Source organism: Salvia splendens, chromosome 3 (genome assembly GCF_004379255.2).
Source record: "Salvia splendens isolate huo1 chromosome 3, SspV2, whole genome shotgun sequence".
Taxonomy (NCBI): domain Eukaryota; kingdom Viridiplantae; phylum Streptophyta; class Magnoliopsida; order Lamiales; family Lamiaceae; genus Salvia; species Salvia splendens.
The window spans coordinates 450,675-473,825 of NC_056034.1; the positions used below are offsets into that span (position 1 = coordinate 450,675).

Here is a 23,151-nt window from a genome sequence, read left to right on the forward strand (position 1 = left end):
ATAGTAGAAATCAGAGCTAGTATCACTATCTATGAAACTGTCTATTTTCTGGTGAAAAGTATAAATAATTGAATAAAGAGTGCATGATTGCAATCTTTATTTTTTTTTATTCACACTTTTCTCTTTGTGTCCACCTTTCAATTTATTATTTCCTAATAATATAAATCAAGAAAGAATATATATGATTGGATGATATAATGAACAAAGAAATTTATATTTTTGAATCAACTTTATTCAAATTTTATGAATTTGTTTATAAAAAAAGTTTGAAAACTCCAATTTAATTGTACATTTAGGGCAATAACACAATTCCTTTGTGTGAAAAGCAAACCCCACCCTCTTTTTGGATAAAAAGTAAAAGGAAATTATTTACCATGCACATGAATTTTATAAATTTAATTCAATTACACTTTATATATGTTTGTCACTTTTGTATAATCTATAATTTTTTTGCATAAGATTGGCATTAAGATTTTAATCGTTTCCAACAATCCATCTATCATGATCATTCGAACCTCCAACCTAATAGATGGAGAAGAAGTTGGCATCTTTGAACTCCCTATCAAATTGGGGCAAATTAATTTCAAAATTGGCAATACTAACATATTGGGGGTGAAATATTGCTCAATTTATATTCGATCAATCAATCAGAATCGTAATATAGCAACCTAAATAGTTAAAAAATGAAATTAGTCCTTTTTTTTCAAAGGCAATACTTTTCAAATGGGTATATACCTTTTAGCAACTCACTTCCCTAAGAAAAGTATATTTGTGATATGTAAGCATGTAGACGCTTTATTTAGTATCCTATGCAGATATATAAGAATGAGTTGTACGATGAATATATAAAAATTATATTATCAAATTATGAAGAAAACTGACATAATTTAAAAGATTAAACGTAAGCAATTTACCATAGTAAACACAATTTTTTAAGAGATTTTAATAGGTATTTCAGACTATTTGAATTCAAACTTAATTATACTCCATTGGAAATCAGTTGTGCTTAATACTTAAAGGAACCTTAATCAATATATGTAAGTCTAATCCGTCAAATAATCTTTGCACACTTGCATAGTACTCCCAAAATATTCTAAATTATTATGGAAAGGGTTATGAAATATTGTGATGACAGAGAGAGATATTTTGACGAAGTTGAACTTGTTAAGTATTTTAATTTCTTTCTTTTTCTTTAATTTATGAAAAAAGTTAAAGAATCCCTAGCAGCCCCAATGAATTATACAAATATGCATGTAGCCATTGTTAAAATGATAAGCTTTGTCCATATATTCAAAGAATTTAAACTATATCAATATTTTAGACATTAACATGTTACTCTTATACATTAGAAAATAGAAATACTCATTATTTATCAAGGAAAATCCAAATTAAGCATGTTATTTTGCTCATAAATTCAAGAAAAAAAAATTCAAAAATGGTACTCATATAAATTAAACTTTCTTGACAAACAACTACAACTTTTTATGCAGTCGAAGATTAATATTTGATTTCAAACTTATATTCAGTATCAAATGTGGTTGATAATAGATAGAGGCAAACCTTAAATCTATGCAAGTCTAATTACATCAAATAATCCCTGCACACTTGCATAATACTCCCGAAACCTAAATTATTATTAAAAAAAGTTCTGAAACATTTAAATGAAAACTAGATATTTTTAACAAAAGTTGAAAAGTATTTTTCTTTCTCTTTTTCTTTCAATAAAAGGAAAATGAAAAGAATCCATAGCAGCCCCAATCAATTCAACATTGCGTGTCTCAATTGTTAAAGTTGATGAGCTGATGAGCTTTGTCCCGCCTTAAATATAAATTATACTACGTATTAGGACTAATCCCCGTCTTTCATTAATTATTCACTTTTATCATTTTTATAAGTCCTATTAATTATCAATTTTCACTTTTACCATATATAAATGGTATATAGACCCTGACACCATGCATTCTATTAACTCATTTCACCCACATTTTATTATAAAATCAATATATAAAAGTGAGATTCATATTCCACTAACTTTTTACACTCACTTTTCTTTACATTTTTTAAAATTCGTGTCGAAAGTGTACAATTACTGAGGGACGAGGGAAGTAATATTTATACGTTAAATATGATATTTAGAAATACTCATTGGAGTATTTAATAAAAAAAATCTAAATCAACCAAATTAAATTTACTCATGAAATTCATTTTTTAAATGACACTCATATATAAAATCTAAAATTTATAAGCATATAAAAATAATAATTTTTTATACATTAGAATATAAACTTTGAAAATATATTTTAATATAAAAATAGCAATCATAGTAATACATTATAAATGGAAGGTCCAGATCAGTCATTCTATCCCTCAGCAAATTATCAACCAATCCCTTTTCTCTTTAAAAAATATGTCCCGCCTCCGCCAATTCTTCGCCGGAAGATCATTTTCCGGCGACAAAACCACCCGAAAAAAACTCCTCCTCTCTCTCCTCGCCACAACCGTCCTGGTAGCCGCCGTGATCGGCGTCGCCGCCGGAGTAAAATCCCGACGCCACAGCCCCTCCGGCGCCGGCGACAGCGCCGCCCTCAAAATCTCCAGCTCCCACGCCATCGCTCGATCATCCTGCAGCAGCACATTGTACCCAGAGCTCTGCTACTCCGCCATCGCCGGCCCTCTCGACGGCGGCAAGAAGGTGAAATCCCCCAAAGACATCATCACTTTGTCGCTGAACGTGACGATCACCGCCGTGAAGCGGAACTACGCCGCCATCGGAAAGCTGCTCGCCGACGACAAGGGCAACTTCACGAAGCGGGAGAAGGGGGCGCTAAAGGACTGCCTCGAGACGCTGGATGAGACGCTGGATGAGCTCGAGACCGCTGTCGACGAGCTCAACGAGTACCCGTTCAAGAAGTCGATCGAGGCCCACGCCGACGACCTCAAAACCCTACTCTCCTCCGCCATTACCAATCAGGTTTTTTTTTGTTTAATTGCAACATTGGACGTAAAATATTTTGTCACGGTCATTAACCACTCTGACACTAATAATGTTCAAATAATTTTAGTACCTTAATTTGAAGCGATAAAGCATACAAAAATTGAAATTAAATAATAAATGTACAAAATGAAGTTAATTAACAAGGCAAATTTACAATTTCAAGCTAATTTGTAGGATTATTAATATAAGAGGCGATCTCACATTTTTTTTAAGGAGACCTGCCTTGACGGCTTCTCGTACAATAAGGCCGACAGGCACGTACGAGAAGTCTTCATAGGAGGGCAGGTCGTTCGAGTCGAGCAGCTCTGCAGCAACTCTCTCGCGATGCTCACCAACATGACGAAGAAGGATGCGGAGGAGGAGAGGAAGCTCAACGGCGGGAGGAAGCTCACGGCGGCGGCGGACGGGGGCTGGCCGGAGTGGCTGTCGGCAGGGGACAGGAGGCTGCTGCAGTCGTCCTCCGTGACGCCGAACGTGGTGGTGGCGGCGGACGGGAGCGGAAACTACAAGACGGTGGCGGCGGCGGTGGCGGCGGCGCCGGAGAAGAGCAGCAAGAGGTACGTGATTAGGATAAAGGCGGGGGTTTACAGGGAGAACGTGGAGGTGCCGAAGAAGAAGACGAACATAATGTTCATCGGAGATGGGCGGACCACCACCATCATTACCGCCAGCAAGAACGTTGTCGACGGAAGCACTACGTTTAACTCGGCTACAGTAGGTGAGTTACGGTTCTTGCTTTTTCCTCTATTAGTCGTGTTTTGTGTTTTGTTTTTAATGTTTTGTTCGTGCATGCATAATCATTTTTCCACTAAAATTGAATTTTTCTTGCACCTTGCCTTTTCAATTTTCTTAGGTAAGCATCATTCGGTTTATTTCATATTTTGGTTTAGTTTTCATATTTTATGTTTGCAATTTCCGTAGAATATAACCATTATGTAAATAAATGAAAATTACTACACTATGCCTAATTTTCAAAATAGAGAAATAAGTAAATTATGTACTCCTAGCTATTTTAACAAAAATACAGAAATAGTAGTCATTCTCACTTTAATACAATAAAATTACGATAATTATACGATAAATTTCGTAATTTCTACTAATATATTTTCAAAAATTTATATCTAGCTACATGGAATTTTTCTATGGTATGTGGTAATGTGGAAGATACTAGAATTAGATCTCGTATCAATAGTTAAATCAATTGTAGGACATTATGATCTTCACATTGTGCAATACTAATAATACAACTTCAAAATTGTTGCATGTAATTAAGTGATTTGATTTAAGAATATATTGACAAAAGTCGAATGTGTGTGTGTGGTCACTAGGTGTCGAAAGTGACTAGAGTAGAACAAAGTAGAGACTAGGATTGGGTGGATTATTGTAATTCGATATATACGAATCTACTATACATACAAAACGTTGAGTACAAAATCATATGAATTCTTTAGTTTTTAGTGTCTGTCCTTTTAGATAAAATAGCAAAGAAGAGAAACAAGGTATCATTACGTTTCTTAGAAGCCTTCCATATTTCTAGAATTGGGTCCCAATATATTAGTAAGTGCATCTTTATTACCAATAAAGAAGGGTGAATAAAAAAGGTATATCATCTATATACCTACTCAAAAAGTGAAATATATCATTTAAAAAAAAATACTCCAAAAGAAAAAGGTATATAGAAAGGTAAATAATTTTTAAACATAAAATAATAGTACAAAATGCATTAAAAAAACATAAAGTGTGATACCTTCTCAAATACATTCTCCCTTGAAGAATGATTTTTCATGAAAAGAAGGCAAATATAGTAGTTATAAAATTTTACCTCTCCATCAATTGAGAGGTAAAGATATCTCTTCAAAATGGAAAAAGATATAATACCTTCTCAAATACCTCTTCCATTGGATAATGATTTTCCATGAAAAAAAAGGTAAATATGGTAGTTATATAACTTTATCTGTCTATTTAACTCTCCCCTTGGAGATGCTCTAATAATAATTTTATAATTAAAATTAGTGGCAAAAAATATTTGTAGAATTTTAATACTAATAATTCTCTAAGCATAAGTTCGGTAGGGGTTGAAGATAATTTTTCTGATAACTATAATCGAAATATGATTAATTCTTATTCCCATTTGAAAAAGCTATACAAATAATTAAATGAATTAATTTTTATTCCCTGATATTTTTTCGATCGCCTAGTTGTAAAGTTATGCTATTGATGAGTACAAAGATAATTAGTCAAGTTGTCAATTGTCATGCAAATGAGTGACTGACCTTTTTCTATAAAATAAATCATGGCGTGGATGTTACATCTACATAGACTATATAATAGGAATATAAATAAGATAATAATTTTTCACGGTATATTTGCATGCAAATATTTGACTATACGCGCCCACAAATATTGAATTCTTTACAATCTATGGAAAACTGTGTGCATGCGTATATGGCTGTCGAGCATTAGAGCAACTCAATCCATGCTCTTGTCAAAAAGTTTGGATGTGTGTCCGGATCCACTTTTATTAATTTTTTACCTCTTGCATTTTGGCTAGAGTACAACACCAACATTCATATTCTTCCGCAAAAGCATGCTCAAAGGTCTCACCATTCTATTATTTAATTTAAATACTTCAATTACTAAAAACATTTCCACAATATTAAATGCATTAATAATACGCGAAATACTATTACAAATTACTAAAAAAATTAAAAGTTACATAATTAAAATCCTAAAAATTTAAAAAAAATCCTAAAAATTGATATTGAGAGATTTGTTTGGTATAGTGTCATTTTTTTGTGTTTGAAATGAGAGTATTATAAAAGTATGAATTTTGGGGTAAAAACAATAAAAATAATAAATTAAAAGTGTGGAAAAAATGGATATATTTTATTAGGAAGTGAGAAAATATGTTTTTATTAAATCTGAATTTTTCAATTTTTTTAAAATAATAATAATAAAAAATGATAAACTAAGTCAACCAGAGCATGCCACGTCGGTTGCTCGTGCTCTATGCATCGAGCAGGGCCGTGCCGTTGGCAAGAGTACAGCGGAGAGCAGGGGTCTGCTCTTGCCGATGGCACGGACGCCGTCCTTGCGCAAGAGCACAGATGGGCATGCTCTAAAGAAAATAGATATAGATATGATAAATAAGGGGAGTGATCAATTGGTAATTCATCATTTAATTGCTAACTACACTAATTTAAGACCATATGATTTTAGAAATCTTGTGGTCTAAAATTTGCGATAACTAATTTTCGTTTTTATTAATTAAATCGAAAAAGATAAAAAAACTACCAAATTAGGGTTTTGGATGAAAATGTCAATATAGTGTTTCGAAAATATCAACACAATGTTGTGAGAATGTCAACACAATGCTTTGAGAATGTTAACACATTGCTTATATTGACATTCTACATGTATTATATTGACATTTTATATACTAGGTTGACATTTGTTGTTGTAAGAAAAAATTGAAAATTTTTGAATTTTTCTCATTATAATCCTTATGAAATTATCTTTAATTTGATATAAATATAATTTAAATCTAGAAAATTATATGCGTTTTAAAGTTATGGGATATTTTTCAAAAGTTAGTTATAACTAATTTGTTGTAAATTGACCTTAATACCCTTATTGACGTTTTTTTGATCGTATTGACATTCCGGGAGTGATGATCTAGGCCCTTGATTTGAATATCTAATGGCTATTATTTAATTATAGTTAGCAATTAAGTATTGAGTTAACAATATAACACTCCCATTATAAATAATGTATACATCTATTAATTTAATTTTTGTTAGCTTTATTGGCAATACTATAAATACATAGTACTATGTTATGTATACAAATTATTTCTTTATTAAGTAATACACATATATGCATACGTATACAGCTGTGACTGACACATAAGTCACGAGATTAATGTTTTTATGTAAATAATTTAAATATAAAAATTTCTATCATCGAAATAAATTAAAAAAATTCTTGTTTCACTATTTAAGTATACAGGAAATAAATTCTACGTCTCTTAAAGCATGATTTGATAACATTAAGGTGTTTCATTTTATTGATGTGATGATTCATAAGTTAGCACGTTCCCTCCTTTAATTACGCTTTAATTGTCACTTAAAACCCGGACCGACACCTAATTCACCGACACAAATTATTTGACTGCTTTCTTATGTATTTTTACTAATTTTTCTTAAAAAAAAATAGCAATCACTATCGGTAAATATTGGTTACAATTGTTTAGTCACTAGATTTGTAATAGGTTACATAAAATCACAACAATATATATAGTCTAATATTTAGTCAAACTGTCGCATTTCAACCACCTTTTGATGGTTTCGTTAATGCCATTGCTTTATAAAGTAGTTGCATCCACTTTTTTTAATGAAATAACATGGCATCTAACTTATTCTCAAATGCTGGTTTGCAGCTGTAGTAGGAGAAAAGTTCTTGGCCCGAGACATCACTTTCCAAAACACAGCCGGGCCCTCCAAGCACCAAGCCGTCGCGCTTCGGGTCGGGTCGGATCTTTCCGCATTCTACAAATGCGACATTCTAGCCTATCAAGACACGCTTTACGTCCACTCCAATCGAAATTTCTTCATAAACTGCTACATAGCTGGCACTGTCGACTTCATCTTTGGTAACGCCGCCTCAGTGCTCCAAGATTGTGACATCCACGCCCGTCGCCCTAATTCGGGTCAAAAGAACATGGTCACGGCCCATGGCCGAACCGACCCGAACCAGAATACGGGCATAGTGATACAAAAAAGTAGGATTGGAGCGACTTCTGACTTGAAGTCGGTCCAAAAAAGTTTTCCTACTTATCTTGGACGGCCTTGGAAGGAATATGCTAGGACCATCATCATGCAGTCGTCCATAACGGACGTGATACACCCGGCCGGGTGGCATGAGTGGAGCGGGAGTTTCGCCCTTAATACTCTGACTTATGGAGAGTATCAAAACACGGGGGCTGGGGCGTCCACTTCCGGAAGGGTTAAATGGAAAGGGTACAAGGTGATCACGAGCTCGACCGAGGCTGCGGGTTACACGCCGGGGAAGTTCGTCGCCGGTGGGAGTTGGTTGCCGTCAACCGGCTTCCCTTATTCACTAGGGTTGTGATTCTTGTGTGTGTAATTTTTAGTTGATGAGATTGGTTTTCATAATTGAGGCCCATAGCTAAGGCCCATTTGAGTTGCTTCAATAATCCTTAATGTGCAATTTAGATTTAGTGGCTTTGTGTCTAAATTGGGAATAAGTTGTATCTTGTCTTCTTGTGGATTGTAATAATGTACTATTCTATAAAAATGAAAAAAAAAATGCAAGTTTTTAGCACGTTGTTACATGAAGAGTATTTTTAGCACATTATGACATTTGGAGACCGAAGATTTGAGAAATTTATAATAGTACATTTTTTTCATAACAATCAAAAAAGATTTTCCATTTTTTTATGTATGACATAATTTATTTGACGAATTCTTACATCACAAGTAGTATGTATTTTGACCCTACACCTTTTTTGTTTTAAATCTTTTGTCATTATTTATTTTGGATCTAGAAATTAAATACTTACCACCCGGCCCAAATGTTATCGACAGGGGTCCATTTGGCGATTTAGTTTTCTGTACTCACACTTATATGTTTGATTTTATTTAATCTTAGTATTATACTATATTTGAATGTTTCACCCCAACCTACACTATATCATTCCAAATACTAAAGGCTATAACATGTCTTATTCTCTAATGTTTAATGCTACTGTTTTAAAATTTTGAACTTTATTTCAAATTATATGGAGTACTATTATCAAGTGATTCCTGTTATTGTGGATTGGCAGATAGGAATGGCATGACATTATTGGGGATTGAAAGATAAGAATGAGATGAATTTGTAGGAGAGAGAAACTGAGAAATAACATTGACAGTCTAAAAAGGAGCATTAAGAAAGATAGGCTTAAGTAAGAAAATATATCATTGTTGTATATATTTGGAGATTTGGTCAAAATGAATAGTATATATAGAGGGCCCTTCTCATTAAAATTTCATTCATTATGCTCTCAAACTGTCGGCAAGGGTCGTTTGCTTTAATAATTTAGATAAATTGAATCTTATTCGATGTTCAGTGGGATTCATCATTATAGAACTTAATATGAGATACAACCAAGTTAAAACTTTATTTTTTATTCATACTCCGTTTAATTTTGTAGAGTTTTCAGTATTTTATAAGTATGAGTTGTTATGCAAAAAACTTTATAAATTATTTTTAAAAAATTCTAAATTGAAAATTTAGAATATAGAACACCTATCAAAATAACTTTTTTCGTCTCGTCGAATTAGTTATGAATCATTTTTTTTTTGACAAAATTAATCTTAGCTAATTCTATCTTTGAGATAACGTTGTCTCAATTTAATATTGAGAAACAAATTATCTCTACTGTAAAAGCGCGTACTCATCTGGAACAAATGTGAAAGCGCTTATCTCACACACGTTAATCCAGCCAGAGCACACTGTATTACTATCTCTACAAAACTAATGGTTAAATAAAACAAAAGAAGCATCGAAGAAGAAGAAGAAGAATTCAAACAAATTAACAAACACAAAAAACACCCTTTCCAACTCCAATAAATACCCCAACTCGAAAAATAACACAAACACCAAAACACGCCTTTTACGCAAACACAAACTCAGCCATGGACACCGTGAAGTCCTTCAAAGGCTACGGCAAAGTCGACGAGCGCGACGACACCGAGTTCCGTCGCAAAACTCGGAATCGTCTCATCATCCTCGCCATCTCAGCAATTCTTTTGATCGGCCTGATCACCGGAATTGTCGCCGGAATTTTATCTCACCGGAAAAACAACTCCGGCGAAAGTCCGGCGACCACCTCGGCGGCTCTGAAATCCCTCTGCAGCGCGACCGAGTACCCCGAGTCGTGCGTCACGAGTTTGAGGTCCTCCAACTCGTCCGATCCGCAGACGATTTTCCGCTACTCGCTTTCCGTCGCTGCGGAGGCATTGGCGAAAGCATCCGACTTCGCGACGGAATACGTCCGCAAGCACGAAAGCCTCGGCGCGAGCGCTAGGCAGGCGCTGCAGGTCTGCAGCGCCGTGCTGGGCGACGCCGCGGACTCGCTGAGCGAGACCATCGACTCTGCCCACACCAGCGACGGAAAGCAGCTGCTTTCCGTCTCTGACAACCTGAGGACGTGGCTGAGCGCGGCGATCACCGACCAGGACACGTGCCTCGATGCCCTCGACGAGGCAGGGGCGAATGCGACTGCGGTCAGAGATGACGTCAGGAAGTTGCTGGCGAACTCCACGGAGTTCGCCAGCAACAGCCTAGCGATCGTCACGAAGGTGGTCGGATTTCTCGGGGGGTTCGAGATTCCGGCGCACCGGCGGCTGCTGGGGGAGGCGGCGGATGGTTTTCCGGCGTGGGTCGGGGCGGCGGAGCGGCGGCTGCTGCAGGAGGAGAGGCCGAAGCCGGATGTGACTGTGGCGGCGGATGGCTCCGGCGATGTGACGACGGTGAATGAGGCGGTGAAGAGGCTTAAGAAGAAGAGTAAGACGAGATTTGTGATATATGTGAAGGCCGGAGTGTATAAGGAGAATGTGTTGTTGGAGAAGGCGCATTGGAATGTGATGATCTACGGCGACGGCGCCGCTGCCACGGTTATTTCCGCCGACAAGAACAATGTCGACGGAGTGGCCACCTTCGACACCGCCACTTTCGGTTAGTGTTTCAGTCTCGTATTTTATTTTTTAAGTATTAATTTCAAATTTTAGTTGTGAGTATACAAATATAATGCAAGATGCAAATTAGGAACAAGTAATAGTGAATTTAGATATTGATTTTAAATTATTGTTTGGACTTTAGATTTAAAATTATAGCATCGATCAAATCTGAGGGAAGCACTCCAGTAATTTGTGATCTGAAAATGTCAGATAACATGTGATTCAATTCAAATAATGCTTCAACTAGATCATGTTATAACATGTCATGAAAGTTTTGAGACACTACCATGTGATTTTTTAGGTCAACGTCATTATATTTGTTGCTCTCACTTTGGTAGTCAAAATCATGAACCTCCACTTTTCATTTGTTAATTAAAAGTAGCAATATTTGATTTATTTATTTTATTCACTAAATGTGCATAATGTATGAATATGGTTAGTTACAATCATGTGTATTAAGTGTGTGTCTACACACTTATCTCATTTACATTGATAAAAGTAATTTGAATTGTTTTTACGTTAATTACTTTTATTTTCTTTATATGTGTAGTTTCAGTGGTGGTGTGAGCAATCTAATCATATGCACTTAAACTTTGTTGTGAGTAATGATTTCACGTAGGTATAGAAATTATTCTATAATAGAGTACTTGCAAACCAAAATAAAATAATAACTCTTCAACATCTCTCTTAAGATTTGATATATTTTTAATAGCTAAAATAACTTTTTGGTGCAATAGCTGTTGCTGGCAAGGGATTTATAGCCCGGGACATAGGGTTCATAAACACGGCCGGGCCACACAAGCACCAGGCCGTGGCCCTCCGGTCGGGCTCCGACCAATCTGTCTTCCATCGGTGCTCCTTCGATGCTTACCAAGACACCCTCTACGCCCACTCCAATCGCCAGTTCTACCGCGAGTGCAACGTTACGGGTACCATCGACTTCATCTTCGGGAATGCTGCCGTCGTCTTCCAAAAGTGCAACATCATGCCTAGGCAGCCCATGGCCAATCAATTTGTGACCATCACTGCACAAGGCAAGAAAGACCCTAACCAAAACACTGGCATTTCCATCCAAAGATGTGTGATGGGCCCATTTGATAAGCTCACTGCACCAACTTATTTGGGCCGGCCTTGGAAAGATTACTCGACCACGATTGTCATGCACACCGAAATCGGCGTGTTTTTGAACCCATTGGGCTGGATTTCTTGGGTAAACGGTGTCGACCCGCCCAACTCGATTTTTTATGCTGAGTATCAGAATACCGGGCCAGGGTCGAGCACTGCCGGTCGGGTTAAATGGGCCGGGTATAAGCCCACTCTCACAACGGCCGAGGCGTCTAAGTACACTGTGAATTCATTTATTCAAGGCCCATCTTGGTTGGCTGATTCAAATGTCGCTTTTGATTCCACATAAATTAACATTTTTTTTGTTTAATTTTGATTTCGTCTCTCTATAACAACTTTGCATCGTAAAATTAATTTGCTTGGTATTTTGAAAATTTGTAATTCCATCAAAACTTTATACGGTTGCTAGTTGATTATCATATAATTTATTTTGGTTGTTTTTTTTCTCTAGATTAGCTAGATGTATAGTCGAGACCCTTTCAATTAAAAAAATCAAACTTCAAACTCCACACACAAAGCAAACACTATAAACATTTAAATGAAAAATAAAATATGTATCTAGCCGATCTTGGAACCTCCCCATTCGTTGACAGTTATATAGTAAATTATTAGTACTATAAATAAATAAAATTTAAATATTTTAATTTAAGTTTATAATGTTCAAAAATAGAACAAGGTTTTATTTTACCAGAATCTAACCAAAAGTGGGACCCAAATTTGAGTTATTGCAAAGCCTGTAAACTTTTCCTATAAATGACTGTTCGGCAAGAATCCTTAAAACATCGCCCTTTGCCATTTTCATCCAAAAGATTAAATCTTTCGGCAGCTGAGGATAAACCCAGAAATCCTTTTCCCGTTTCGATTCGTATAAATCAAAAACATGCGGAAATTTGCGGCGGAAAAGTCCAAAAACTTGTTAGCCCATAGGAAAATCTGTGCTGTCAGTTTGCAGCATCCCACCGCTTCAGTCTTCTCATCTCAATCACATCATAATCCGCTGCCCCAATCGTCTATTCTCCTGCGTTTCCTGAGCTCTGCTGCTTCGAATCCCTCTGCTCCTTCTGAATCCATGGCTTCTGATTATTCCTCCACCCCTATCAAGATCGATTCGATCAATCCTAAGGTGATTTGTTTTTTTAAAATCTTGTTCGGGTGTTTCCCGCTTGTTTTTATATGTGGTGTTAGTATTGTTTTTTTGATGTTTGTGATCTGATTTTGGGAGTGGTTATGGTTTGTTTTTGTAGGTTTTGATTCTTGTGTGTGAATTTTACTTTTTTAGATTAGTTGACCTTCTGTTTTTGGTGGGGTATACTGTCAATACTGAGCTGGTCACTACTCTCAGTCTTCCATTTTTATGTTGCTTTATTTTCCACTGTTGTTTTTCTCTGTGATTGGTTATTTTGATAATGTTTTTTATCATTAGCTTGTTTCTTGAGCTGTATGTCTGAATGTTAAGTGTTTGTTGTTAGGAAATAATAAAGCACAAGTAATTTCTAATACAATCGAGATAAAGTGTTTATCCAGTCCTATACGATGCGTGTCTACGGATGGCGTGATGCCAAGCCATGGATTTCACTATGTTTTCGGATACAACTTACAATGAGAGAACAACTACATATAGGCAATGTAGTGAGCCATAATCATCCTAGTGAGAATAGGAATCGTACCGGGCCAAAAAACATGTATGGAAGCCCACAAAAAATTTGTTATCTGAATTAGGAGTGAAGAATGTGATTTTGTTCTATTTGATGATGTGATATCTATCTCGGATTTGCTGCTTTTCCTTTTCATGGTGTTTCGTATTATCAGCATTTGATTGCCTTGTTCAATACTATTCTTGGAGAAAAAGGGGGGAAAACTCTAATAATCGAACAAACTTCTTTACCAGGTTTTGGAGTGTGAGTATGCAGTCCGTGGTGAAATCGTGAACCTTGCTCAGGTAAATGAGTTCATTCAATCCTTTTTAGTTTCGATGCATCATAGTCATTTCGTTTGTGAACTTTGAGGTTGTTGTTATTTTACATGCTTTGTTTTGACAGAAATTACAAGAAGACTTGAAGGTCAATCCGGACTCTCATCCCTTCGATGAGGTGAGTAGTGTATCCTACATTGAGTTGCTTGCATGCAAGTTTCAAATCGTAGCGTGATGTGTAAAGTATGTTAGAAATTTGATCGACTTATGGTATGAATTAGAAAGTGAGGACGGAAAGTTCAAACAAAAAGATACAATCTTCAAATACTTGCAGAAGCTTGCTTTGGTATATTCATACTAGAAGCTTGCTTTGGTGATTTCAATTTAATCGAATTTGAGAAAGTTTTGGCATTTTTATAGTTTACTTGAATCTCAATAGCATTGGCCGAAACACTGCTTTTGCTTCATTTTCCCTTTGTTTCCACAGATAATATACTGCAATATTGGAAATCCTCAATCTCTTGGGCAGCAGCCAATCACCTTTTTCAGAGAGGTGTGTTATTCTCTAATGGTGCAACGAAGCTCGAAATTGTGCAGTTGCTTGTATTTCAAACATCCTCGTTTCTGATTTCAGGTCCTTGCTTTGTGTGACCATCCTGCCATCTTGGATAAAGGCGAAACACAGGGGATATTTAGGTATATTCATCGTAATCATATCTACCTAACGTTGTTGTATTGGAAGGACTCGTGACAACGAGGGATTCTTGTTTCAATTTTGCTTCCGTCGAGATTGAAAAGAGTTGCGTTTTTCGACTTTTTAGTTGATCAAGTTATGCGTTTGTCCTTTTGTCTATTGTCATGTGGAGTAGTTAGGTTGCATGTTATTTGGTTCAATCTTCGTTTTCTAACAAAATCATTGTTGCGAATCTCTAGTGCTGATTCTATCGAGCGGGCATTTCAGATACTCGATCAGATTCCTGGACGAGCCACTGGAGCTTATAGCCACAGCCAGGTAATAAAATTAGCAATTTTGTGATCTAATTCATGAGATGAATTCATGTCTTATTCACTAATGTATCAACTTTTGTTCATCATTAAAATCAGGGTATCAAAGGACTGCGCGACACAATATGCTCTGGCATCGAGGCTCGTGATGGATTCCCGGCCGATCCAAATGATATCTTCTTGACAGATGGCGCAAGCCCTGCGGTATTCACAAATTCACCTATCACTGTTCAGGCGAAACAGGTGCAATTCTAGATATAACAACATCTGCGCTCGTCTTTCAGGTGCATATGATGATGCAGTTATTGATAAGATCAGAAAACGACGGAATCCTTTGCCCTATTCCACAGTACCCTCTGTATTCTGCTTCGATTGCCCTGCATGGAGGCTCTCTTGTACGTTTCACATCTTTTTCCTATTCTTCGAAATCGAAGGATGATTTTAAGCCATCACTTTATTGTCTCCTAGGTTCCATATTATCTCGATGAGGCAACGGGATGGGGTTTGGAAGTCTCTGATGTTAAGAAGCAGTTGGAAACAGCCAGATCAAAGGGCATCGATGTCAGGGCTTTAGTCGTTATAAATCCCGGAAATCCCACTGGGCAGGTAACAAATTGGCCAATCGTCGTGTTTGTAGAAACTAATTCCATTTTTCGTTATTTGGTTCCCGTATTTATCGCTTTCTCTGAAGGTTTTGGCTGAGAGCAACCAACAGCAAATTGTCGACTTCTGCAAGAACGAAGGACTCGTTCTTTTGGCCGACGAGGTGACTTTATTCTTCACATGCTCTATTTTGCTTCTCGTTAACTTTTACGTGTATGAATGGGCTGAAAATGACAGAACCAACTTATAAATTTAGTAGATTGCTGATGCTGGCCGCGCCTCTGCAGGTGTACCAAGAAAATATATATGCGCCCGACAAGCAGTTTCACTCGTTCAAGAAAGTGGCACGGTCCATGGGTTACGGGGAGAAAGACATTTCTTTGGTATCCTTCCAGTCTGTGTCGAAAGGTATAGCTACAGGCACATCTCGTATCATGATAATCTTAGGAGCTTTCTCAATATAGTATATGTGTTTATTTTCGCTCGATGCTCCCAGGTTACTACGGAGAATGTGGAAAACGAGGAGGTTACATGGAAGTCACTGGCTTCGCTCCCGAGATAAGAGAGCAGATGTACAAACTAGCATCGGTCAACCTCTGTTCTAACATATCCGGTCAGATTCTCGCAAGCCTCGTCATGAGCCCACCAAAGGTTAGTACTATCGTGACTCTGTTCGATTTTCAGACCATTTCCACTTTGTGCGCCTCGTATTTAGAAGTTCGTATCTGATGCAATGCAGGTGGGAGATGAATCGTATGAATCTTATACTGCTGAGAGAGATGGAATTTTATCCTCCCTAGCGAGACGGGCTAAGGTTAGCACTTCGTCTCGAACCTTTTGCAATGAAACATCCATGAAAACCTAAGAGAAACACAAGCAATGAAAGTAAAGTGAATAAAACTTGCAATTCTCGATTGAAATAGGCTAAAAGATAAATCGTGCTCGACTTTAACTCGATTTTTGTGCATATTCAGACTCTCGAAGATGCGCTCAACAGTTTGGAGGGAGTAACCTGCAACAGGGCTGAAGGAGCAATGTATTTGTTCCCTCGCATTAGCTTGCCAAACAAAGCAATCGAAGCTGCAAAGTTCGTGAAAACTGCCCCTGATGCATTCTATGCTCGTCGTCTCCTCAATGCCACTGGAGTGGTAGTCGTTCCTGGTTCTGGATTCGGACAGGTGACGACCAGTAACTTAACTTATACTAGTTGGGAGCATTTGTTAGCGTTGTACGATTTGCAATACGTTCGAACGAGAAGATCTAAATAATGTGACTTAGAGTAGCAGTGGCTTCATCATGCTAACTGGTTTATTTCTGCTTTGACTTTTCTTGCGGATTTCTTCGACTGCTGACTGATGCACCGCGTTGTTGTAGGTTCCCGGGACATGGCATTTCAGGTGCACGATTTTACCTCAAGAGGATAGAATATCAGCCATCGTGTCTCGTCTCACGGACTTTCACAAAGCGTTCATGGATGAGTATCGCGACTGAGCAAAGCCCGATAGTTCGAATTCGACTTTCCAAGGTTATCTGTACAAACAATATAGGGCAATAAAAATGCTTTTGGTGAGCAGATTTGGGTAGAGCTAAACATTATATTCCGAATTTTGGGTTCATAAATTGGTTGTTTCTCGACTTGGAAGGCTATTTTGTTGCTACGGTAAGAAATAAATTAGACTTTGATGTTCGATATGTTTCACTTGGAAATGTTTGTTGAGTCATTTTCATTTACGGTAAAAATCAATATCAATATCAATATCAATATCAATATCAATATCAATATCAATTATTTTATTTTATATTATTTTTCTCCTACTATTTTTTCTATCATGCTTATTATCTCTCCACTTAATTAAGTGGACATTCATTTCTTATGTGTCCAAAACTAAAAATCAAAAGATACATTGCAACAAAGGAGATTAGTTATTAGCGTTATACATAGCTCCAACATAAAAGTACTTAATACGAAAGCTAAGTAAATAATGAAATGAAAAAAAAGGTTTTAAATTTAGAAATGTAAGGTTATAACGTTAAGTCAGAAAAATACTGTAATGAAAAAAAGAGGAAAATTAAGGTTTAAACTACTAACATATAGAGTAGCACTACAAAATGAGTTCAAACATTGCAGCAACAGAAAAGCCAACAGAAAATAGACCAATCCCTCTTTCTCTTACAGGCGACTTATAACTTCTTCAACTTCCGAAGGGGAGTAGAGATGGTATTTCGGTGACACCTTGGCAATATCGACATTGTTGGCCGTCACCTGAGATGAAACGACATGGCAGTTAATAAACTCTACATTGAGAGGGAAGCTTACGAACAAAGTGATGTATTACCTTCTCCTCCATAACTTGCTTCAGAATGGAGAGTGCAATGGTTTCGGCTTCTTTGAGGGTCAGTTCCTGCAAGCATGACGAATGTATCAGGTAACTGAAGATCTAGTGTCGCGCACTTGAATAGCCAAATGAACAGATAATCGAGTTTCTGTGATTAAACTTCGATGTGTGTACGTAAAAAGGGGGAAGTATTAGATACCTTGTTATACTGCTCCTGCAGAGAGCTGTCAGCACCTTCGGAACCTGACCCGATGGCTTTTGCATTGCATTGCCAGAAAGTGCCAGATGGGTCAGTGTAGTACCTGTGCATAAAGCAATTAGTGTAAGTTCTAATGAACGAGCAGGTAGCAAGGAGAGCTGCCAAAAGGAATAATAGGTAAGGTAATAAATTACACTTTGATTTACAGCTAAATTTATCCGCAATTAGCAAAGTATTGAGTGGTAGAAACACTATGCAAGCAGCTTTAGCATTCAGAAAGGTCATAATTTACCACATAGAAGCTGATCCTATTCGAAAATTTAGTTGAAATTAGCATTAAAAATGAGCTAACCAACTGTTTCAGGATTTAGAAAGCTCTATAATTTCACATATATCACATGCATTATATCACTATGTCCGTAACACAAAAACTCAACCATGCAGAAGACTTCATGTCGGGTGACTTGTATCCAATTATATGAAGAGAGCTATTACCAAATCAAACTAAAAATTACTTACAAGCAGGGGCCATTCTCATCATGACCAGCAATGAGAAGAGATACACCAAAAGGTCTTGACTGCACAAAACAGAGATCGAAAATTAGAAAAACACAAGCATATGGTTTGTAACTTAATTAGGGTAGAAGTAAAGACTGACTGGATTGTGAACAATTTGACACAAGTACTACATAGTTTGAAAATAATGCTTTGGGAATCTTCCTCGTATCAAAGCAACTCAAACATTGAACTTTCATGACGCATAAAACAATATGTATCCACACTTTCCAAAGGCATTGAGACGACAAGATAGAAACTCGAAAGAAAAAGCTCTAGAAGATCCTCTGGCATAAAATGCCCCGTTGATAGGAGTATAGAACGTACTTTAACATTCAACTCTAAGATTTCGGCATCCTCAAGAAGATCAATGTGAGGAGCAATGAATTTCGAATACCACATTTCACAAACTTGGGGATTCCGGGCTTTACTGATAGCAACAATTCTTTGAAAAAAAATCAAGATATATGTATGAAACTTGAAAGAGGCTAACCATGGATTCTTCATCCCCTTCCCCAAATCTCAGTGCAAGATCACAGAGGGCTTGAGTAGTAGATTCAACAGTCATTGGCTCACCATAAGAGAACCTGTGATTCTGGAGGATGCAATAGATTCACATTAACATCTGTGAAACCAAATCATGACAGGTCTTAAGAACTGGCAAGGAATATGAACTAAAGGGTACCTGAGTTTCAACTCGCGCGTGCTCAACGAGTGTGCGGGCATCAGCAATCAAACCACTCATGGCACACCCTATATGTTCATCGATTTCCATTATCTTCTCCACACTGCTCGGCTCCTGATGCAGTAAAATGTGACATTTATTCAAATAAATAGTAGTATAGATCACTGGACATCATAGAAGGCCTAAAATGACAATAAAATACAACTTGGCTTTCAGAAAGTGTAAATCATGTTTACACTTTCACCATTTTGCACCTAAAATTACAATGAAGTGAGGGGGCATTGGGCAGTATCCTTTGATATTTCACTATTTTGCACTGTACCATTCTTGACCTCAAAGCTACTTCGCATAACATATCTAACTCACATTTTAACTAGAACAAATACTTGAATCCTTGGTAACCATCGCAAGTACAGCCAGCTTACATCATTTTTTAACAAAAATATCATACCTCCTTCACACACTCATGCATTCAAGGAGTTAATAGCCAATAATTGAAATGTGCACTTATGTTCACAGTAATAAAATAGAAGCTCAAACTAGCTTAAAGCCAAGCTTAATTTGCAGGATGATAAACATACCAACAGCGGCGACGTAATGCGCTTCTCAACAGCAAGAACAACTCCCTCCTTAGTCTTTACACCAATTGCAGTTGAACCCAGCTAAACAAAAGCACAGAAGCTACCTTTTTATTCAGAAATTACAAACCAAACACACACACACATTGACGAAAACACTCAAAGAAAGCACAAAAACTACCTTACAATTCAGAAGTTACAAACCTAACACACATATACACACACAACCATTAACAAAAACTCAAATAGCGGACTGAAATGAGCATAATAATACCTTAATCGCCTCAATGGCATATTCAACCTGAAACAACCGGCCTTCAGGAGAGAAAGTATTCACTCCCCGATCATACTCAGTCCTAAAATTTCGAGAAAAAAACAAATCACACCACTGTCAAAATAAATTAGCTCAAAAACCTTAGAGAAACCCTAAACATATCATCATTACCTCGTCAGAAACATTTTCGATTGCGTAAACACAAAGCCTCAAAAGTTCCTGCGCACAGATCAAAGAAACAGCTCAATTACGATGAATCAAATAGAATTGCATTCTTACAGTAACTAATCTTCGCGATTTGAGCAGAAGAAAACTTGAAACGGATCTGAATCCGACAAACCTTAACTCACCAAAGAAGAAAGCGATATTTTCAATAAATTCGGAGTGAACTTCACTTTTATATTTCTGCAACTGAGCTTTTTCCTTCGTGTCTAGCAAGAAAATAGGGAAGATCCGAAACTCAAAATGGGTTGATATTCGGGTTACCAGGAAGAGTTAGCGGGTTTGGGTTTGATGGGATGGGCCAAACGACCGTATATAATTCGATTCATGTAAACCAATTTTCATGTAATGTGCCATTGGCCCAATTAAAATTTTCAACTTGGGCCCAATATAAATAAAAAAGATTACTATATTAGTATCGACTATGGAGTATAATTTATTTATAGTTGATAATTACTTTTATCGTTTATAAATAGAAATTTCTTTTTCTAATGAGTATGAGTGTACATGTATTGACATAATATTCATAAATGGCCCAATAAAAATACTTGTTCATTATTCGAGCAACTTCATAAATTTTCCCACTCATCCACACACAAGTTGCAACTTTGGTTGGTGTTCGATTTGATAAATTAGATAGAATTAAGTCATATGATGTTGTTCGATTAGATAGATATGACTTGATACTTAATCTTGAGACAATATTAAGTAGGATTAGTCTTGGTCTTTCTTTATGACAATTACTCGGGGATAATCTTGGACCAATTTAATTTCAGCAATTTTAAAACAAGTTAATTTCGATCAATTAAACACCCAATAATTTTTTCTTCTTATCTAAATTTGTTTTATTTATATCCTTAATTCAAGGATTAAATGGTCTCAATATTCTAATACTATAACTTTTGCCTAGCTTTATATCTTCTTACCCAATATTCTAATATAGCATGATTTTTTTTCACCATTTGAGGTTGACCAAGAAACCAAATTATTGATGTTACTACGTTGGATCTATTTATTTAAAAAAACTATCACTTGCCTCTATAGGTGAAGGTGTCGATTAGTTAATGGCTAATCATCTCGAATAGTCATCACAATCACATTGCGAGTATGAGGTTACTAGTTTGAAAATAGAGACTAATAGAACCAAATATTTTTTTATATTCCACATATGAAATCATTAGAGTTTACCACAGAAGAAAAAAGAAAATTATTTGAAGAAAGAAACATTAGATCTCAAGAAGTCAAATGAAATGCATATAACATTTGATATTTTATTATACTATTCTGCATCTGTCAAATCTTAACTTGGTGCTTAGTGATGAGGTGATGCGAAGCATATTTCTTATACTTTTCCCCCCTAAACTACACACTTTCCATGTACTTGTAACTCATCAAAGTGTATTTGTAGGGAAGTTTAGGAGAGTTGGAAGCTGGAAGTTCGCAGGTGAAATGGGCAAAGCATGCAGAGATAAGGAATTCGCCCGGTCGGGCGATTCTGAGCTTCAAAAACGCCCGGTCGGGCGTTACGCATGAGGATTCCAGAAAGTTCGCCCGGTCGGGCGATTATTGACGACACAAAACGCCCGGTCGGGCGTTTCCCCACGATACCTCCAGTAGCACTTCGCCCGGTCGGGCGTTTCTACCCTTTGAATTCGCCCGGTCGGGCGTTTCAGTCGCGCAACTGCGATTTGGCAGTTTAGTCGACGGTTGAGTATAAAAAATAAGCGAAAAAGGAATCAGATGGGGGGGGAACGAGACAGAGAAGAGAGACAGAGGGAGAGAAAGGAGGAGAGGAAGAAGAGAAGGAAGGCATTCCGGCCATTATTCCGACCATCCATTCCCGAATCCCGACTCCACTCGACGAGAGCATCACACCTATGGTTTTATTTCTACATTCTACCATGTGTATAGGCTAGGCTCTCTTTGTTGCTCCGAGTTGTAATCTAGGCTTGTGTATTTGTTTTAACACCTTGAATCGTATGTTTGATACCAACAATGTGTTTGATAATTAAAATGCTACGTTTTTGGCTAATGATGTAGTGTTGTTAAATCTTAACTATTGTCTCTTTAACATAGCTTAGGATTGATCGTTTGTTGGTATGCTTTCGATTTAGAACTGTTCAGGGGATAAATTGATAGTGGATTAGGTAAGTGATTATAGTAGACGACATTTATTCCCGCGCATCCGCAGGAATTAAATGTCGTTGAAAGTTGGTTCATGGAACAAGTGTTCAGCTGACTGTGAACTATACGTCGTAGACATGTTCAGTGCACGCGATTAGGTTGATAATTATAATCCCGTCGTATGTTTCGTTGTAAATGGTGTAAAACAACGCAAGCTTAGTGAGCAACTTGGAGTGACCTGTCTTTCTCGTGTCAAAAATCTCATTTTAGTAGCTTAATTTAGTTAACCATCTCAAAATCAAAACAAAATCTTTATATGCTTTGTGTAGTCATATTAAGTGTAAGCAATCTTGCCTCCCTGTGGATCGACACTTGAAATACTACTACGATACTGTATTCTTGCAGTAGTGTAGTATTATTAGAGTTAAAATAATTGAACTTGATAATCTTTATACATTGATTAAGAACTCTAAAATATCACATCAAGTTTTGGCGCCGTTGCCGGGGAGGCAATAGCTTGTTTATGCTTAAGTATTTTAGTTTTTATTTCGTTTTGTTTGATTTTTCTTTTTGAGTTTTTTTAGGTACATTGTTCGTGTTCTACGGTGTGATAGCCATCTACCACGTCCGGACTTGAAGACGAAGGAGTGTATTATTTAAGGTAATTTTTACCTAACTCTTAGTTTAGTTTTTAGGTAGTTTAGTTTTTCACTTAAGCACACACTTTTTATAGTACTTACCCCGAAGTTGTCGAGAGGTCTCGCTTTCGGTAATTAGGAAATATATTGTGCTTGTG

General features: G+C 36.8%; 4 protein-coding genes across 5 annotated transcripts; 3 read left to right on the top strand and 1 right to left on the bottom strand.

Annotated features, from left to right (window-relative positions):
* The first annotated feature begins 2,352 nt into the window (after positions 1–2,352).
* Positions 2,353–8,346, top strand: LOC121794133 (pectinesterase-like). Its single transcript, XM_042192165.1, has 3 exons — positions 2,353–2,971; positions 3,209–3,713; positions 7,434–8,346. Exons 1-3 carry the CDS (start codon positions 2,408–2,410, stop codon positions 8,123–8,125), a joined length of 1,761 nt encoding a protein of 586 aa, XP_042048099.1. The 5' UTR covers positions 2,353–2,407; the 3' UTR covers positions 8,126–8,346.
* A 1,157-nt stretch (positions 8,347–9,503) lies between these two features.
* Positions 9,504–12,290, top strand: LOC121794134 (pectinesterase 3-like). Its single transcript, XM_042192166.1, has 2 exons — positions 9,504–10,735; positions 11,475–12,290. The coding sequence occupies exons 1-2, from the start codon at positions 9,694–9,696 to the stop codon at positions 12,149–12,151; spliced, it is 1,719 nt and encodes a 572-aa protein (XP_042048100.1). The 5' UTR covers positions 9,504–9,693; the 3' UTR covers positions 12,152–12,290.
* A 340-nt stretch (positions 12,291–12,630) lies between these two features.
* Positions 12,631–17,074, top strand: LOC121794135 (alanine aminotransferase 2-like). Its single transcript, XM_042192167.1, has 15 exons — positions 12,631–12,985; positions 13,751–13,801; positions 13,902–13,952; positions 14,262–14,327; positions 14,409–14,470; positions 14,708–14,786; positions 14,879–14,983; positions 15,064–15,174; positions 15,248–15,385; positions 15,471–15,545; positions 15,670–15,790; positions 15,879–16,033; positions 16,122–16,196; positions 16,357–16,560; positions 16,757–17,074. The coding sequence occupies exons 1-15, from the start codon at positions 12,743–12,745 to the stop codon at positions 16,871–16,873; spliced, it is 1,653 nt and encodes a 550-aa protein (XP_042048101.1). The 5' UTR covers positions 12,631–12,742; the 3' UTR covers positions 16,874–17,074.
* A 280-nt stretch (positions 17,075–17,354) lies between these two features.
* On the bottom strand, positions 17,355–20,465 carry LOC121794136 (proteasome subunit alpha type-5). 2 transcript variants are annotated; one of them, XM_042192168.1, is made up of 10 exons: positions 20,360–20,465; positions 20,181–20,228; positions 20,010–20,091; positions 19,739–19,819; positions 19,158–19,271; positions 18,966–19,067; positions 18,437–18,495; positions 17,918–18,020; positions 17,719–17,784; positions 17,355–17,645 (listed from the first exon to the last, which is right to left on the bottom strand). In XM_042192168.1, exons 2-10 carry the CDS (start codon positions 20,192–20,194, stop codon positions 17,553–17,555), a joined length of 714 nt encoding a protein of 237 aa, XP_042048102.1. In that variant the 5' UTR covers positions 20,195–20,228; positions 20,360–20,465; the 3' UTR covers positions 17,355–17,552. The 2 variants fall into 2 exon arrangements, with proteins under 2 accessions (XP_042048102.1, XP_042048103.1); XM_042192169.1 differs by having other exon boundaries at positions 20,350–20,454.
* Positions 20,466–23,151: the final 2,686 nt, after the last annotated feature.